Genomic DNA, 19,306 nt, shown 5'->3' on the forward strand with positions numbered 1-19,306 from the left:
TGGTAAGTTATTGCGCCCTCAGCCGGTAACTTTTGGTACCATAATGTTAAAAAAACCCGAGGCTGCATTCAAGAACGAGGAAATATTGCAGTTTACAACTGAGACTGTCGTCATAAAATCTATCGGTGCTTGGATTTCATTTTAATTCATTTTAAGTCCTGGTATTAAAATGTCTGAAGCCATTTATCAATCTGGCCATGTCAATAATGGTCAATAACAACTGAGCTAAACAAACAGCCTTTTCCTGCGACTTTACAGGGACTGTTTAACGTTACATCAGGATGGTGACCGTAGGTAAGTGGCTAACAAGCTAACCTATCCTCTACCAAGATTTTAAAAACTGCTTTTGTATTTTGGAGGTTTAATATATATTCATAAACATGTTAGAGCTATTTGTAAGGATGTAAGCTAACTAGCTAAATAAGATGATAGTTACATTCATAGTATTTTTAAGTTAGATCAGGTCCTAACTGCATTATTCTGCTGCCTTGTTTTTATCGTGCCGTGACTCGGTTATTGTTGTAAAATGATTAGTTGTGTACCAATACTAGTAGTATATACGTAGAATATGAAGTTACAGGGTGGCTGTCCTGTGTTGCAGTGGAGCTGCTGAGTCTCCTGCTGGTGTCAGTGCTGTGGGGTTGCACTAACCCTTTCCTGAAGAGAGGCACAACGGGGATAGAAAATGTGACAAAGACCAACAGAGTCTCACAGCTACTGGCTGAGGTCAAGTTTCTTTTCCTAAACCTCAAGGTAAATCCTTATTTCCAGTTTTTGTTTGCCAGCGTGCATATTTGAAATCACTACATTTCCTGACCATTGGTTTTAATTGCACCTTTTTTTCTTCTGTTGCTGCCCAGTACCTGGTGCCATTTCTCCTGAACCAGAGTGGCTCTTTGGTGTACTATTATACGCTTTCCACCACAGGTGAGAGACACACTTCCACAGGGGCATAATGGGTTCAGTTGCAACGCAAGTCAATAGGCCTTTTAAACACAGCTAATGTTTTAACTCATCAATGCAGGGGAGCACAGGTGTGGCTAATAACATTAATGATAGCTCAGAAGTTCCATTAAGTGTGCCACTAAATTTAGTCTAATTGAGCTAGGGCTTACCTAAATGTAATGCAGCCATCATTAATGTTGTCATTACACCTGTGCTTTTCCTGCTATGAAGAGCAAAAATGTCTGCTGTGACAAGCTCTTTCGCTCAGCCCATATGCTGAGGTGTATGCCCTGCTTGCCCCCTCAGAAATCACACACACTGTATTGATTTCTTTTTTTTAAACAACAAAGATGCATTTTTAAGAGTTTCTACTCTTTCTGGGATAAACTAAAAAACAATTTATGAACTAAACATTTTATTAACTAAACTTAAATCTTTCTAAAATATTCAAGGATTAATGATTAATATGTCATTAATAATCAGTGTGGGAGAAAGCCAGAGAGAACCACCCTGCACCACACCTCAGGTATGCAGTGTGCAGTAGGCCACTTTCACAGCAGACATGATTTGTCATGGTAGAAATGCACAGGTGTTACTCATAACATTAACGATGGCTCTGCTGCATTCAAGTGTCTCAATAAGTCATGACAGTGAACCAGCATTCACAATACCGGGATCCTGAAACTGAAGCAGCTAAAATGGAATTGAGCCCTTATTCAATTTATTATTTACACCTGTGCTTTTCCACTGACCTGTCAAAATGTGAAAAGGGCCTATGGTGGAGGTGAAATGTTCAGGCTTAAATGGTTTGTTTTTACCACACAAGTAAGCATCATTTGACAACTAAATGTAATTAGTAAATCATTAGTAAGAAGATTAGTGTATGTACATGTCAAGAGAGGTCCAATATTCCACTGTAACTGGCTTAGTACTGCAACTAATGGTTATTTTATTACATCACAATTCCCTGGAGCCCAAGTTGACATTATAAAATTGCTTTTGTAGCCTGACCAACAGTATAAAATGCAAAGGTCAGTCATGAAAAACTCTCGTCATAGATTTAACCATTTATAGCAACAAATCAGTGGGATCAATGAGGAGGGAGATGTATTTAAATGGACCACCGCTGGGGCGTATGATTAACTAAGGCCATGCTCTATATATTCAATTTACTGTAAGTTCAGACAAGGAAAAGCAGCAAATCCTCACATTTAAACCTGCAAATATTTCATTGTTTCAGCTCTAAACTGACCCCACACCACACTGTAAGAAATGGCCCTGATTGTGGCAGCTTAAGTTATAAAGAACTGATATTTCTACTGGTTTTTGTTTTGTTGAAATTTGTAAATGACTGTGCCAACAATTTTCTTGGATAACATTAGACAAAGAATACGTACATCGATTTACACACATGGGTCTTGCTGGAACTGGCTTTTTAAAAAAACAAATCATTAGTCCCCATCAAGAGCACAGCGTACTTCTGGTCATTTTTCATTTATTCCATGTATAGCAGGACATATGGATTTGCATGTGAATGTTTTAGCAGAATACTATATCCAATTGTTTCCTCTTCGCTTATCCAGAGTTATCGCTTGCTGTTCCTGTGGCCAACTCTCTCACCTTCCTTTGCACCCTTCTCACTGGCAAGTTACTAGGTGAAGAGTTTGGAGGCAAACGTAAGTGACTCATTTTGGTGATGCTCAAACTAGTGGTCAACTGATAGGGGTTTTTCAATGGCCGATATATTATACTGATTTCAATAACATGTTGTTTTTGGATGGAATTGTTATTAATTTAATGAAATAGCAAAATACAGTGGGTTATGCTGTAGATTTCAGAACGTGAGTGGTGTTTAAGGGCAAGTGGGGGAACACTTTTTCATAAGTGCCATTGTTCAACTGCATCATTCAACATTAACCAGTAACTGTGTTAGATTAGATTAGCTGTCATTTAGGATGGTAGAAATGTTTAGAAAAGATGATGGTGACTGAAGAAAATTTAGTGCTTGAAAAAGTTTTGCACCACCTTTCCAAAACTCAAGTGACATTGAGACCCGTAAGGACAAATGGAGCATGCTAAGATGCTACAAGCTTTAGGATCAAACTGGAACACGTTCAGAGATTTCGGGCATCCATTCAGCAATGTTCATATGCAAGACTTTACTTTGCTAGCATGCCAAAGCATTATGGGGCCCTGGCATGTATTCTGTATTTTAAGAAGAGCCTTTTTATTTATTTTTTTACTTTCATTTTCTTTCACATTCTCCCCCCACACACCTCACTCTCTGCAGAAGCTGTCGCGGGAATGTTCCTTACCATGGCTGGCATCACTCTGTGTGTTATAAGCTCCATGGGTGACAAAGACACTGTGTAATGAAGACCAGGGGTTTCTTTACTTTTAAAAGGTTTGTTGGGTATCTGTGTGGGGTTAATTGACACAAAACAGCTGGTCATACACACACTGTTTTTTATTATTATTACAACTGATTATGTTGTTGATTTATTGATGGGAATTTGTATTCTTTGTCTTCTATTTTTGTAAGGGGTTGGGTTTTATGTAAATATTTATTATTTTTTATATGGTTGTGGTGTATGTAAGGCAGACAGTGCTCACTGTCAAGTCGTTGTTGTTTAGTGTTGGTGTCTCATGGTGTCTGTCCAGTAAATGCCGCACTTGTGCTTTGCATTTTACTTCTGTCTTAAGTTTCTCTGGGAAAACGTAATGCCACTGCCGGACTTTCGGGCACACTAATACGTTGAATATGACAGTCGGAACACTAATAGAGATCAGAATTAAAACTAACTCTGCTGTACCTGCCAAGTGATTCCTTAGCAGGGCAGGAAAGTAGGCCAAAGCAGAGATAGAACAGGACCAGAGGGGGCAATTTAGATTCAGACAGCGACTCCTTAGAGCAACAGTTCTGGTGCGAGAATAGTGCCTAAATGAAGTCGACGTGAGCTTCAAAAGACCTGTCCAGAAACTCTTAGACGATGTTGAAGGGGGAAGTGAGTTCATGCAGGGTTCACCTCAAGGCTAGACTAGATTTATGGTGCAGGCATAGAAGTTGGTGGTTGTTAACTTTTAAGCTCTTCTGCCCAGCTATGTGACAGCATCTGCATAAATGCTATAGAGACCACATACAAATAAGGCTGGGGTTTGAAATGGACCAATTAGATCCGACCTGATTTAACAGGGACATTTTACGGCAGCTGCCTTCTGTCTGTTGTGGTGTGTGTGTGTTTGGGGAAGCGCAGGATGCAGGAGGGGACAAATTGCTGTTTAGCTTCAGCATAAAGATGTTTTTCATTTACTTAGTTTCTTCTTCTTCTCCTGCTGCCTTGTTTACATGATGTATTACTAATGTAGATATACCACTGTTTCTGAAGTTCTTTGTTGTTAACAGTGAGCGACCTTGTTGCATGCTCTGAAAACATGTCTGAACAAGTGAATAAGAACAGTAATATACATAGTAATATATATGTTTATTGTCACAGTATATAATTGGCACAAAACACTGTACGGATGACTCTGTTGTTGTTGCATCTATTCAGCTTGTGATGTGGCCAATATTTTATTAAATAAATTGTTAACACAACTCTTCGTTTTATGATCTCCATCACTGATTTCTGCAAATCTAAGTAAATCCCCAAACTATTGTTTCTTATGTACATATTGTTTATGGAATAAATTGCATCATTGAACATCTAGGCTACGCAATATCTGCATCAGAACTAACCTCCAAAAAACAGGTTAGACACAATAACATAAACAGCTCTAACGTCAGAAATGCGTTGCTCTGTCTGTGTGATCATTTTTGAGTTCAGTTTATGGAGTTGTAGCTGGGGATCTTTATCTATTATGCTAGAGCTTATGAAAGTGTGTCCATCTCCTGTAGTGCTTGTTCTGATTTTGTCTGTCTGTTCACATATTTGACTCTTAACAACATAAATTATTGTTGCTGTCAGTTGGCTCATTAACACAGTTAAAGTACCACCAATATAATCAAACATTTATTTAGCCACATCATCATGGTCATTGTAGAAGAAGTAGTTGCTTGGTTATCTGCTGTACCCGTGCGGCATCATGTGATGATGAATCTTCCGTGCTCACCAGTCCTCTTGATGATGGTTCTCTTCTACTGTAAGCGATGGGGCGTCATGTGGCCTCTCCTGCTGGAAGTAAATGATCAAAATGGTGTAAAAGAAGACGGAATCAAGCACAAATTTTCATTAAGCCTGGTTCTGGTGATGCCAATAAGAACTGGTTTAGAACATGAGGTGGGTAAATATGCCTTTTCTTCCCTGTTCTTTGAGGGTGGATGACGAAGACCTTGACTTTGAAGACATCTGCTTCAGCTCAGGCTTCTTTTGAAATAAGAGACACATTGATTGCCGACTACATTTGTATGTCCATGACCGTATTACTAAATGTAAGCTGTTCCAAATTGTTCTAAGCAGTTAGTAGTGTGTGTGTGTGTGTGTGTGTGTGTGTGTGTGTGTGTGTACTGTACCAGTGTTTCTGCAGCAGACTCCTCAGTCAGAATTCCAGTCTGTTTTACACCATCTTGCTCAGATGCCTTTGACAAGACAAGAATATTACATTCTGATCCCATTGATACACAAAAAGAAAACTGAACCTTTTTATTAGCACACGTTTAGTGGGATTATGTAAATATAAAAAAAATAACACTTCCTATCTGTTTTACTCAAGAGACATACACGCATTATAACCAGTGGGAGATCACCCCCTCAGACATACTGTACTTGCTTTCCATTGTGTTTTTGTGGGTGCTCTCCCTCATTGTGTTGCTCACTGTTTATATTGTGTTTTATCTCTTCAGAAAAACAGATAAGACGTTTTATATTTTTTTTCAGCATCATATATGTGTGACATTTGTGACAGTTAAATATTTACACTTCCTACACAAATGAGGAAAATACATTGTATGTTTGTGTGTATGTATTAGACACAGGAATGTATGGAGTGCCTTTCTGGAATGGTTTGGGTGTGTTGTTGAGCTGGTTAACGTTTTTCCTTTTTATATTTTCATATTAAAATATGTCACGTAATGTCACATAATCTTCACTCATATTTTAACTGTCTACTGCTATATTCTAGGAAAGGGCACCATAATGCATACAGGTGCTGGTCATATAATTAGAATATCATCAAAAAGTTGATTTATTTCAGTAATTCCATTCAAAAAGTGAAACTTGGATATTATATTCATTCATTACACAAACACAGATATATTTCAAAAAAGGATTTTTAGAAATGTTGGCCAACTGAAAAGTATGAAGATGAAAAGTATGAGCATGTACAGCACTCAATACTTAAGTCGATCAGTCTGTGGCACTGCTCAGGTGTTATGAGAGCCCAGGTTGCTCTGATAGTGGCCTTCAGCTCTTCTGCATTGTTGGGTCTGGCGTATTGCATCTTCCTCTTCACAATACCCCATAGATTTTGTATAGGGTTAAGGTCAGGCGAGTTTGCTTGCCAATTAAGAACAGGGATACCATGGTCCTTAAACCAGGTACTGGTAGCTTTGGCACTGTGTGCAGGTGCCAAGTCCTGTAGGAAAATGAAATCTGCATCTCCATAAAGTTGGTCAGCAGCAGGAAGCATGAAGTGCTCTAAAACTTCCTGGTAGACGGCTGTGTTGACCTTGGACCTCAGAAAACACAGTGGACCAACACCAGCAGATGACATGACACCCCAAACCCTCACTGACTGTGGCAACTTTACACTGGACTTCAAGCAACGTGGATTATGTGCCTCTCCTCTCTTCCTCCAGACTCTGGGACCTTGATTTCCAAAGGAAATGCAAAATTTACTTTCATCAGAGAACATAACTTTGGACCACTCAGAAGCAGTCCAGTCCTTTTTGTCTTTAGCCCAGGCGAGACGCTTCTGACGCTGTGTCTTGTTCAAGAGTGGCTTGACACAAGGAATGCGACAGCTGAAACCCATGTCTTGCATACGTCTGTGCGTGGTGGTTCTTGAAGCACTGACTCCAGCTGCAGTCCACTCTTTGTGAATCTCCTCCACATTTTTGAATGGGTTTTGTTTCACAATCCTCTCCAGGGTGGGTTTATCCCTATTGCTTGTACACTTTTTCCTACCACATCTTTTCCTTCCCTTCACCTCTCTACTAATGTGCTTGGACACAGAGCTCTGTGAACGGCCAGCCAATGACCTTTTGTGTCTTGCCCTCCTTGTGTAAGGTGTCAATGGTCGTCTTTTGGACAGCTGTCAAGTCAGCAGTCTTCCGCATGATTGTGTAGCCTACAGAACTAGACTGAGAGACCATTTAAAGGCCTTTGCAGGTGTTTTGAGTTAATTAGCTGATTAGAGTGTGGCACCAGGTTTCTTCAATATTGAACTTTGTCACAATATTCTAATTCTCTGAGATACTGATTTGGGGGTTTTCATTAGTTGTCAGTTATAATCATCAAAATTAAAAGGAATGAACACTTGAAATATATCAGTCTGTGTGGAATGAATGTATACATTATACAAGTTTCACTTTTTGAATGGAATTACTGGAATAAATCAACTTTTTGATGATATTCTAATTATATGACCAGCACCTGTATATACATTAATTAGCTATCATCCAGACCATCATGGATCCATCCATCTTCTGGAATCCATACTTTTCTAAATTATACCTTCAATGTCTGTCCATTATGTAAAAAGATACAGTACACTTCCCACCTCACCTGAAGCTATCACATTTAAATGAAACATAAAGAAAAATTCATCTATGCCTACCTGCTGTGTGTTGTGCAGAGGATCATTTTGGTTGTTTAGTTCCTCATCCTCCACTATTTCTGCAACTCTCTAGATAGAAGACAAGAAAATTAGTTACCTCTAAACGTATATTTTCATAGCCATTCATTTACCTCCTTGTGATATTTTAGCATGTAACTATAGCATTGTACTATGCAGTTGCAGGGCTGAAAGGACACAGAGGAATGTAAAGCTAACCTGGTCAACGGGAAGCTCTGTCGCCGTGTTTTCATCCTCATGCACCTCCTCGGCCCCTCGCACCTCCTCTCTTCTCTTCTGTGCTGCTCTTTTAAACACGCTGGGCTGGACTGTGATAAATAGAAATCAAAAAGCCGCTGCTGCTATGATGATTAGCAAAATGAATAACACTCATAGTGAATGTGAGGAGGTTAGATTTAGAATTAGATGGATAAAGCTGATGATGCCAACCAGATCCATTGCTGAGGGGTGGTCTTGGCTGCCGCCTGTTGTTGCGGATCTTCACCGGCCTGGCGAAGAACTCTGAGGTCTCGTCTGCTTCTTCTCTCCTGCTCCTCTGCTGTGTGGCTGCAGGAGCTGCAGCTTCATCCCCTGTCGACTTCACTCTCCGACCATCTGACTGAAATTCATGGGATACTGAATAAAAGTCAATTCATGCTCTGCACCCTCTGCAGTTTGTCTCACTGGTGTATCGACTGCATGCAACAAACAAATTAACAGTTTCAATATAGCTCTTGTAGTGTGAATACAAAGGAAGTGGAAGATTGTTTTTTCACCTTGGGGGAGTCAAGGAGAGCTGAGTCACTGTACTGGTCTTCTGGACCACTTCCAGCTTTCCTGTTCTAAAAGCAACACACAAGACACATACAAGACAGCTGTCACTCAGACCTGATGTCGCAAGTGAACTATAGGCTTAACAATGATATGGCTATATTTGAAGACATGAAAGAAAGGTGAGTGAGTCACAATATTAAGTGGTACCTCATTTCTCCTTAACAGCCGTCTCTTTCCTGGGTAATATCTACAAAATAAAGAAAACCACTGGAATGTGAAGAAAGTGAGAGATAAAAGTGCACATAATATTTGTTTGTCCATCTTCTCTCATCTGGCAATCATTTTATTTTACAAAGCAGAACAGGCAGCACAGATACACCTTAAATACCCGGCTTACACGCACTCAGAAGACCTTGAGTAACAATACCTCTCTGCAGCTTTTGAGACAAAAAGCTCCACATACGGAAGTTTCTTGAACCTCTCGGTTCCCACGGCAACATAGCAGTGGCCGGTCTCCAGCTCAACAGCTGAGGACACAGTCACTCCTTGCAAAGTGCACAACCTGATGAAGCACAGTCAGGGTTAGGAAGTTATTTACAAGATTTCTATCTCTATTTGTTTATTCCACAGGGTGTATGTGACTGTGTGTCACTGACCTGCGCACGGCTCCGGTTCGCAAGCTGACCTTCTCTGTGACCAGACTCAGGATCTGCTCAAGATCCTGCCGCATGGTCCGGGGAATGATGAATCGGAATGGTGGACACAGGAGATCTCCATTACGGAAAACACTGAGCAGAAAGGATAGGTTTACATTTTAAAAAATACTTTTAAAATTCTGTATTAAATAATACTGAAACATTATTGGTTGGTGAAATTGTTCCTCCCGTCTATACTGGTCATGACAAGATACTTTCCTGATGTTATTCAGCTGAACAAAATATACAATCTACAAAAATTCTACTGTTCAGCCAAAGCTAGGAGACTTCAGCTTTCTGAATATGACAAATAAAGAGGAGTATCTTCCAAAGTTACAGTCGGTTTTAATGCAAAATGCTCTCTTTTTGTTTCCTTGGACAGTACAATGGTGAGATAGTAACACAAGACAAAGAGTCTACAGCCATGGTAGCGGCTCTGTGAGGCTGTACTTACAGCAGTGCTTTAAAGCGACATGGACTGGAGCAAGAGTTTCAGAGTGGTGAGTTATTAATCTCTTACAAATGTATCTTCCATCCATAAGGTTTTAACTGAGCTCTGTCTCTACAGCACAGCAACAACTTTACGTCCATTGACTGCCTGGAGGGTAGCTAATGTTTGGAAGAGAGCGCGTGTTTTGCTGTGACGTCACAGCAAAGCGGAAGAAAAGCCTGGACTACAAACAAGCTGTTTTCAGGCAGTTCAGAGCAGTGTTTTCTGCGGGAGATAGGAACTCCCTTTGGGGTGGATTTGGGGCTTTTTCACTTTGCAAAACTGTTAGATGCACAAAAAAGGTATATAACTCAATAAAGGAGAGGGGAAAAGCCAAAAAGCATAATATGTCCTCTTTAAGCGAAATGCTAACACATATTTGTTTAATGTGTTAGCATGCTAACATTTGCCAATTAGTGCAAAACACAATGTCATACAGTATTTGGTCATTAACCAAAGTACTGGACCAGTTTAAACTTTGATCTGATGTTGTGGTGCTAGATGAAATGTCAGAGATTCACCAAAGTTATTACAGCTCTTCCTGAGGGGAACATGAATGTGTGATCTCAAATTTCATGGCAATCCATCTAATGGTTGTTGAGGCATTTCACTCAAAACGACAAATGAGAACTTGGCACCAGAAAGAATGTCAGGACATCACCAAAGTCAGCAGGATTCATCCTCTGGGGATACTGAATGTCAATACAAAATTTCATCTCAATTTGTTCAGTACTACTGGACCAAGTGGTGGGATGGCCGACCAACCAGCTGACATTGCAACCCATCCATGCTGCTTGCTAAAAAGTAAATTATACTAAAAACAGTACATTTGGAAGATACCCATTTAATTTTACAAAGTTAGACTACTGAGGCCGATTAGCTTGTGCTGAACTTTTTACATTTTTCAAAGGATAATTATATGTGTTTGTTTGCATGTAGTTTGTCCAACTCACTGTATAATGCAAGGCACAGGTATAAACCTTCTCCATTTGGCTGAGACATTTGGTCTCTGGGTTACTTTGGCCTGCAGAAAATGAGATGCATGGTACTGTGAAACATCATAAAGTTGTCATTTTCTCAGCAATATTGAAAATTCTGGTTTACGTCACCCGTGTCCGGCACGTCAGTTAATAGCAGTTATCCTGAATGTGTAATGACTTACTAACTATTCTGCTCATGTCAGCTCAAGTGCTGCAGTCATGGAAACTAACGTCACTCCCAGACTTCTCCAATGGCACAGTCACAGGCCGTGTCTGATCTAAGGGCTCCTCCAAAGATGTTGTCCCATATCAATAAAATCTGGAGCCAGTGCCTGTGACGTTTTGACAATTGATAATCATTGATATCATTGACATTGATAATCTTCCCTTACTGTTTTTACTTTGAAGTGGCAGACATTTAATGCATTTACAGCGTCACAGCAGAGGAGGAGGTTTGGGTGGGGGGTGAATGTTTGGCCTGCCCAGACATGCACGTAGCCCTGATAACACTGTGTGGAAGCACAACTCTTTGTTTCACCAGCGGGATAAAAACACAATTCACATACGGACACACTTCCTGCATTGCTGCACAGCAACCACAACACAGGCATGTAAGACTTTAAAAACCCAAGACTCGGCTTTCCAAATGGCAGACAACAAAGGCGCACACAATTACTCTCCGCTCTGTTTTAGGTTTTTCAGAAAAGTGACAATGATGGCTTAAGACTAAGAGCACACTCTTGAGTCTAAAAACCCATGCGGTCGTCCCTGCCAGCTGGTCAGAATTCAAAGCGAGCACTTGTCAGCATGAGTGGCTTATTGTATACTTGTGTGTGTTACTTTTGAAATCATTTTTATATATCCAGCTGTAATTACTGAATCTAATGTCACACAATGGGCACCCCTCAAGGTCTGAGCGACTGGCTGATAGACAACACTATCATTAGCCCATTGTTTACAGTAATTTACATGACAACCAGTGACATCAATGGGACGGAATGTGCAATGGGTGACCCGTTCGCACACACACGCACACAGAGTGCCCCTAACCTAACTAATGCTAACACAACAAAGTGTCGTCACATTTATAGGCAAACATGACTGTGCCTCCGTAATGGTAAATCCTGCAGTCACTTTCATATTTGTCTCGGCAGGAGTTTCAAATGGATCAACTTGATGTGAGCACAGGGCCTACTAGTATTGCATTCCTCCTGGCTACACTGGGATTAATGAGTGATGGACTTTGCTGCTGGCATTAAAAGCAAGCTGGCCACACGAGAAAATAAAAGCGTACCTGGGTCTCTTCACGGGCAGCGGGCTGCTTTTTCGTTCCTGTGTTCAGGTAACTATATGTAACAACAGCAGACATTATAAAGAAAAACACAAAAAACTATGTTAGGATTTATTCAAAATTCATTTAATTTCATTTTAGAGACATAAAGCCTTCTTATTAGAGGAACTGTACATTAAAATGATCCTTAATATCAGTACAATAAATAGTACTCACTCCAGTTTCTTGAACCTTTCAAAGCCAGCAGCAACATACTGCGCTCCGGTCTGAAGGTCTTGGAGGTCTGACACCCTGTGACCCTGTCTGGGGGTGTAGAGTGTCCTAACAGCGAGTTGAGCGCCGATGCTCTGGGTCACCTCATTCAGAAAGGCCTCCATAGTGGTCACCTGTCGCTGGTTGACCACGAACCTCCGTCCATTGTAGAAGGGGTCTCCATTCCTGTACACCACCACGCTCTTCACTGGAGGCAGGAGAGTCGTGGTTGCGGTGCTGGCAGCCATCTCTGTGGCAGCTGTTACTGCCGGAGTCCACATACACCAATTTACCAAGGCGGCAATGTTCTTGAGTTCTCACAAGTCACATAACTATACTCACTAAGTTGCATTTACTGACCATCTTCGTACACCAGATACACCCACATTTCTGGGTCACACTTGCTCAACAACTTAATTAACACAAACACATATTACATTACAGACACTGCTCTGTCACTCACAAATCTCGTGGAAGATGAAGCGTAGAACTGAAGGCAAAGGTGAAAAATCTGTCCCCTCTGTTGTTGTGGTCCGTCTCAACTCCCACTCACCACGTTCTGCTCTCTCAATCTCCACTAACACACACACATTCACACACGGTGAGTATTTCCTGGTTGCTATGGCAGCGTGACAGCAATGACTGGCTTTGTGGGCCTAACTATCAGCAGCAACCACTACAAAGGAGACAGACAGAGGAGGAGAGAATGAGTGGATCGCTGTGTTACATGCTGAATCAATAAGATAACCTCTACACCCAGTTGTTTCTACCCCCCCCCCAAAATATTGCCAAATATATCATGTATATCAGCATTACCAAGCTAGCGCATGAATGAGTAGGTGACAGAACCAGTGCGGACATCTCTCAAAAAGTGGCCCTTTTTAAATATTACATTTAAAATCAAGCAAAGACATTTAAGAGCAAAACGCTGTAGTCTTTAGTGTTTGTTTGGGCTTCTTCTTGTGGGTGCTACTTAATGACATTAATACCAAAAGACAACAGCAGCTTAATAGGAGACAATCATGTGAATATTTCTAGGATGAACTTGTCATGTGAGTGATGAGCGAGAGCTTATTCATTGTGATCCAAATGGGAAATTTGAGCTTCTGAGAGTCACAACACAAATGTGTGTAGCGCCAAGGTCCCTCTTAATTTCACTGAATGAACCTTCTTTGTACACAAAGGTAACTAACTCTACCTCTCACAGTTTACGCTGTGAGGACAATATCAGTGAAACCAATGCAGTGGCAACAACAGCAGCAGAAAGAAGGCTTTTTAGACATGTATAATTTATTAATTTTTTACATTTGCAAATAACAAACAGTGTACATGTTTCATTAAACACATGATAAATACTACTGAAAGCATTTTACTGTATATATGAATAAAATAATGAGTAAAAATGAATAGCTTAAACAGATGATGCTTCAGTTTGACTGACCGCAGTCAGGCCTTCAGTCCCACCAAACAAGTCCAGTTCAGATTACTTCTGCTGTCAGGATATGCTCAGTCTATTCTTCAGTGACAAGTACTGTATAGGAAAAAGAAAGAAGTGAAAAACAATCATTAAAAGTATTTTTTCTGCCATGTTACACCTTGTAATCTAAGTGGTTGGTTGAACTTTCAGTGCATGACAACAAATCCATAACACATTTTGGACGATATAGTTATAGAAATTATTACATTCAAATGTTTCAGTAGGATTCCTCTGAGGTTTTTTCTTTTCAATGAAGATTTTCTGTGTACATTTTAACATTTAAAAATTGCGTTGAGCAAGTCCTGTGTTCTCTCTGGAGTTCAGTTGCGGTTTACACATCTTGGCAACTTTACACCCTCTGGAGCTGCAGGGTGCTTCGTGGAAGTAGTGAGGCAGGATTCATGAGGACATTCACTTTGTTAAAAATAAATTAAGGGATTCAATGGGTTCACAATCTGGAGTGCAGGCCGCTGAACGAGCTCGGAAACAACATTACACTGAAAAAACACTAAATCCAGCTTCAGTCTCTGTGTGTGTAAGTATAGGGCTACAGCCTTCATTACATCCTTCAAGACTTGTTGATTTTACTCAATATGTAGATACTGATGCTATCGGTTATTATTCAGATACTTCCAATGGAGTTACTTTTCTAATCTAGTAGAACTGATGTTTCTTGGGCCCACTGTAGAGACTTGTTTTTGGAGAAAATAAATATAGTCTTGCAGCAGAGGCAATTTTCTTACAGCAAGAGATTGCCACTGCGGAATAAATGTAGTGAAACACTACATCTTTCCCTTCATCCATCTTACCTTTTTCCTGCTGTCAATGGCCTGTTGGAGCCAGAGCAGCTCCATGGTAAGGGTGTTTCTTTGCAGACGCAGGGCCTCTTGGGTACAGGGCACCTCCTGGGCCAAGCAGTACTGCCGGGCACCTGAGGGGATGAAAAAATTCAAAATGACTAATAAGGTCTTTTCAATACAGGAGAAGTAACCACACAAGTTCAACATGTGCATTACAAAAAAAGTATACTTTCCTAAATCTTGTAGGGAAATACTTATTGTTGTTTCTTCTTCACCTTTTACCTTTTTCTTTAACAAGTGAAAGACTTCCCAATGATGTGAGATAACTCTACTTGAATGTAATGCTAATTTGAAGCTATTTTAGGACCAAGACCTAAATATTCCATCATATACGAAATGTATGTTATAGACTGATATAATTTGTAGTGCTTACTCGTCAAAGGAGGTGCTGAACAATTCATGGTGTGAAGCAGTGTTTCCCATATGTTCATTTAATCGTGGCGGCCAGCCACAATATCAACGCTGACTGCCACATATTGATTTTTTTTACTAGGCCTATTTAAAATCGTATATGATTGCACAGCTGCAGGCAGCGCGTATTCGCGAAGCACATCCTCTCGCTCGTCCCTCTCATGAACACAGCTGCACAAATCTGTCCAACACAACGCTGTCAATGTCAGAGACCCAGCTTAAAAAAAAGTTATTTGCAAGCATGTAAGGAGCCTAGCTTATAAGGAGAGATAAGTTAATGTTAGAATACAGCTGTGAAGATAAACAGTTTTGATTAGAGCTGCAACGATAAGTCGCTTAATCGATTAGTTGTAAACTATTAAATGAATTGCCAACTATTTTGATAATCAATTCACTGTTCTGAGACCAATGTCTCTGATTTCAGCTTTTAAAATGTAAATATGCTTCCATGACAGTAAACTTTATACACTGCTCAAAAAATAAAGGGAACACTTAAACAACACAATGTAACTCCAAGTCAGTCACACTCCTGTGAAATCAAACTGTCCACTTAGGAAGCAACACTGATTGACAATCAATTTCACATGCTGTTGTGCAAATGGAATAGACAACAGGTGGAAATTATAGGCAATTAGGAAGACACCCCCAATAAAGGAGTGGTTCTGCAGGTGGTGACCACAGACCACTTCTCAGTTCCTATGCTTCCTGGCTGATGTTTTGGTCACTTTTGAATGCTGGCGGTGCTTTCACTCTAGTGGTAGCATGAGACGGAGTCTACAACCCACACAAGTGGCTCAGGTAGTGCAGCTCATCCAGGATGGCACATCAATGCGAGCTGTGGCAAGAAGGTTTGCTGTGTCTGTCAGCGTAGTGTCCAGAGCACGGAGGCGCTACCAGGAGACAGGCCAGTACATCAGGAGACGTGGAGGAGGCCGTAGGAGGGCAGGACTGCTACCTCCGCCTTTGTGCAAGGAGGAGCAGGAGGAGCACTACCAGAGCCCTGCAAAATGACCTCCAGCAGGCCACAAATGTGCATGTGTCTGCTCAAACGGTCAGAAACAGACTCCATGAGGGTGGTATGAGGGCCCGACGTCCACAGTGTGCTTACAGCCCAATACCGTGCAGAGAGAACACCAAGATTGGCAAATTCGCCAGTGGCGCCCTGTGCTCTTCACAAATTTTTCACAGCAGGTTCACACTGAGCACATGTGACAGATGTGACAGAGTCTGGAGACACCGTGGAGAACGTTCTGCTGCCTGCAACAGCCTGCAGCATGGCCGGTTTGGCGGTGGGTCAGTAATGGTGTGGGGTGGCATTTCTTTGGGGGGCTGCACAGCCCTCCATGTGCTCGCCAGAGGTACCCTGACTGCCATTAGGTACCGAGATGAGATCCTCAGACCCCTTGTGAGACCATATGCTGGTGCGGTTGGCCCTGGGTTCCTCCTAATGCAAGACAATGCTAGACCTCATGTGGCTGGAGTGTGTCAGCAGTTCCTGCAAGAGGAAGGCATTGATGCTATGGACTGGCCCGCCCGTTCCCCAGACCTGAATCCAATTGAGCACATCTGGGACATCATGGCTTGCTCCATCCACCAACGCCACGTTGCACCACAGACTGTCCAGGAGTTGGCACCTCATCAGGAGCATGCCCAGGCGTTGTAGGGAGGTCACACAGGCACGTGGAGGTCACACACACTACTGAGCCTCATTTTGACTTGTTTTAAGGACATTACATCAAAGTTGGATCGGCCTGTAGTGTGGTTTTCCACTTTAATTTTGAGTGTGACTCCAAATCCAGACCTCCATGGGTTGATAAATTTGATTTCCATTGATAATTTTTGTGTGATTTTGTTGTCAGCACATTCAACTATGTAAAGGAAGGAGTATTTAATGAGATTATTTCATTCATTCAGATCTAGGATGTGTTATTTTAGTGTTCCCTTTATGTTTTTGAGCAGTGTATATGTTTGGGTTGTGGACAAAACAGGACACTTGAGGATGTCATCTTGGAGCTTTGGGAAACAATGAACCAAGAAAAAATGCCAAAATACTTGCTGTTTCAAGATTCTAAATATAAGGATTTTCTACATACATTACATATCTTTATCTTTTGAACAGTTGGAAGGGCAAAACAAGCAATTTGAAGGCATCTCCGTTCGGTATTGGAAATTGCGATGGGCATTTGTCACACTATTTCTGAAATTTCACAGGATTAAGTGATTGTGAAAATATTATAAATGAATAATACACGCAGACTAGGGTTGCACAATAATGACAAAATGTAATATTGTGATAACAATATTAATTTCGATATTCTTAAACATATGTAAAAACACAGGTGGATGTGCCCTGTTTGTGATACATTTCCTCCATTGTTTCATTGTCTACCTGAGCTACACTCATCTTCTTTTCTGTTGCTCCTCTGACTCGTTTTGCTTCCCCCCCCCCCCCCCGTTACTCTCCCTCTTCACTCACACACTTTCTAACTATGCACACATGTCTTGGGTATGCTTCATAGGGTATGTTTGTGTAATGGACCCGTGTGCTCACAAATTGCATGTGACAGGGCAACTGGCCAATGAAACATGATCATTATATCACTGTTTCAAGAGGGCCCTAAATCAGACACAACTATGCCACACATCCAACAGATGCATCTCTCTACAAACAGATTATTGCATACTTTTGGCACCACATTGGATAATATATGTCGCTACGTGATATTGTGATAACGTTATGGAGTCAATATATTGTGCACCCCTAATGCAGACACATAAAGTAAAAGTCATCTCATTTCAAAACACCTTGCACACACATAAAATGAGCAGGCAGCACTACCACAATGTACACAACTCTCACCTTTTTGAGTGTGACCATAGTTCATGTCCAGCTCCAAACTGCTCCAGATGGTGGTGGAGTCTCCTGTGCTCTCCATCAGCCCTCCATCTTTATCCCCCACAATGCTTTCTTTCTGTCCATCCCCTCTAACATTGCTGCTCGGGAAACTGTCTTCAAACAGAGAGGCCTGTCCTTTGGTTTGTGAATCATCTCTCTCGGCTTCTAGCAGGACACAATCTCCTCTCTCCTCTGATAAAGGTGCTACTGCGGATGATGATAAGCTCTGGGGACTGGCACAGGCATCTAGTCCTGGATTTGAAGGCTTGCTGGCAGAGCTGCTGGTTTGTAGAAACGGGCCATCCTGACAATGCATGAGCAAAAGCATGAGAGAAGTGCCGACAAGCTGATTAAATCACACTCTCAACTACAGCTACAGGGACTTACAGTGTCTGTGAAGTGGGGAATGGGGATAACCGTCTGCACCCACTCTAGATGGTTCAAGCCTCCATCAATCTCTTTCACAATGCCTTCAAAGTCTTCTCGGGCACGGCTGACTTCGTTTCTCACCAAGTATCCACGTGCAGATGCCTACCGATAGTAGGAGAGTTACAGTAACTATAAAAAGGAATTTATGAAATAATTGCGGTGTGAACGCTGTCTTTTGAAAGGCTTGTGCTAAACTGAATTGCTGGCTTGAAAAGTTGAAAAAAGTTGAATAGTACAAATGTATAAAAGATGTGGAATATTGTAAGAATTGTTGAAAAGCAGACGCTGAAGCACATCTCTTATTCCACTGCTTCTACCAAACACCTAACCACCTCACCTACATAAACATACTCTAAGAGAGATAAGACCCACCTGAAGATACTGTGTGAGTTTTTTGTCTGTAGTGTGAGAAATCCACACCAGAAAGGTAAAGTTACAAATGCCCACCTTTCTGCCTCCCTCCTGAAAGTTCAGGTCTCATTTCCCATGGAAGTCTATGCAGCAGTTGGCTGGTACTGCTGTCACTTTAAAGCTGACTGTGCCAGTAGTATAAGGTGATTTCCCACTCTGTCAGTTTGTCTTCCCACGCTTGCTGCGAAAATTCCGTCTGATACACACTAATTTTAAACTCATAAAAAGGCTGAAAATGAATCAGTCAATAACTATATAATAACTTGCAACTACTAGTAACGGCAACTTGTCCCCCGATAGCCTGATAGCTAACTTTAGTTACGTCAATGTTAACAACAACAATAGCTATTAGCAACAGTCTTCCAGAGTTAGCAACGGTTGCTTTAGCCCAAACTAGCAAAAAAACTAAACAATTGACTACAAATTAGTGCAGCTATAAAGACACAACTTGGCATGCTAATTAGATAACGCCATTACCTGAAAACAGGTGAGTATCTTCTCCCATTTACATCTGTCCATTGCTTCGGTAACATAGCGATCTTGCCCCGGAGAGCGGGAGATGAACTCGAGTTTATGATTTTGTTCCGGGGTCACACTCAAAAAGTAAAAGCCTCCTTGTAGTCT

General features: G+C 41.2%; 3 protein-coding genes across 12 annotated transcripts; 1 reads left to right on the forward strand and 2 right to left on the reverse strand.

The window, feature by feature from the left end:
- Window positions 1-86: 86 nt before the first annotated feature.
- Window positions 87-11,965, forward strand: tmem234 (transmembrane protein 234). 3 transcript variants are annotated; one of them, XR_005445581.1, is made up of 7 exons: window positions 87-294; window positions 602-753; window positions 861-927; window positions 2,529-2,621; window positions 9,121-9,295; window positions 9,568-9,685; window positions 11,810-11,965. XR_005445581.1 is itself a non-coding variant. In XM_038728438.1 (5 exons), exons 1-5 carry the CDS (start codon window positions 282-284, stop codon window positions 3,316-3,318), a joined length of 408 nt encoding a protein of 135 aa, XP_038584366.1. In that variant the 5' UTR covers window positions 93-281; the 3' UTR covers window positions 3,319-4,540. The 3 variants fall into 3 exon arrangements, 1 of the variants encoding a protein (XP_038584366.1); XR_005445580.1 differs by having other exon boundaries at window positions 9,121-9,685; XM_038728438.1 differs by lacking the exons at window positions 9,121-9,295; window positions 9,568-9,685; window positions 11,810-11,965 and adding an exon at window positions 3,236-4,540 and having other exon boundaries at window positions 93-294.
- dcdc2b (doublecortin domain containing 2B) lies at window positions 4,409-13,316 on the reverse strand. 8 transcript variants are annotated; one of them, XM_038728427.1, is made up of 13 exons: window positions 12,662-13,316; window positions 12,163-12,457; window positions 11,950-12,001; window positions 10,629-10,699; window positions 9,147-9,278; window positions 8,918-9,052; window positions 8,698-8,737; window positions 8,493-8,558; window positions 8,167-8,335; window positions 7,936-8,045; window positions 7,720-7,788; window positions 5,456-5,521; window positions 4,409-5,309 (listed from the first exon to the last, which is right to left on the reverse strand). In XM_038728427.1, exons 2-13 carry the CDS (start codon window positions 12,444-12,446, stop codon window positions 5,211-5,213), a joined length of 1,293 nt encoding a protein of 430 aa, XP_038584355.1. In that variant the 5' UTR covers window positions 12,447-12,457; window positions 12,662-13,316; the 3' UTR covers window positions 4,409-5,210. The 8 variants fall into 8 exon arrangements, with proteins under 8 accessions (XP_038584355.1, XP_038584353.1, XP_038584358.1 ...); XM_038728425.1 differs by having other exon boundaries at window positions 12,163-12,463; XM_038728430.1 differs by having other exon boundaries at window positions 4,409-5,114; window positions 5,456-5,494; window positions 12,163-13,316.
- A 154-nt stretch (window positions 13,317-13,470) lies between these two features.
- On the reverse strand, window positions 13,471-19,291 carry iqcc (IQ motif containing C). The gene is made up of 5 exons (XM_038728435.1): window positions 19,160-19,291; window positions 18,230-18,373; window positions 17,807-18,146; window positions 14,485-14,606; window positions 13,471-13,729 (listed from the first exon to the last, which is right to left on the reverse strand). Exons 1-5 carry the CDS (start codon window positions 19,199-19,201, stop codon window positions 13,694-13,696), a joined length of 684 nt encoding a protein of 227 aa, XP_038584363.1. The 5' UTR covers window positions 19,202-19,291; the 3' UTR covers window positions 13,471-13,693.
- Between the last annotated feature and the right edge of the window lie 15 nt (window positions 19,292-19,306).

This window comes from Micropterus salmoides, unplaced genomic scaffold (assembly GCF_014851395.1).
Source record: "Micropterus salmoides isolate LMB-PRFRI ecotype aquatic unplaced genomic scaffold, ASM1485139v1 Ms_hic_scaffold_19, whole genome shotgun sequence".
In the NCBI taxonomy this organism is placed as follows: domain Eukaryota; kingdom Metazoa; phylum Chordata; class Actinopteri; order Centrarchiformes; family Centrarchidae; genus Micropterus; species Micropterus salmoides.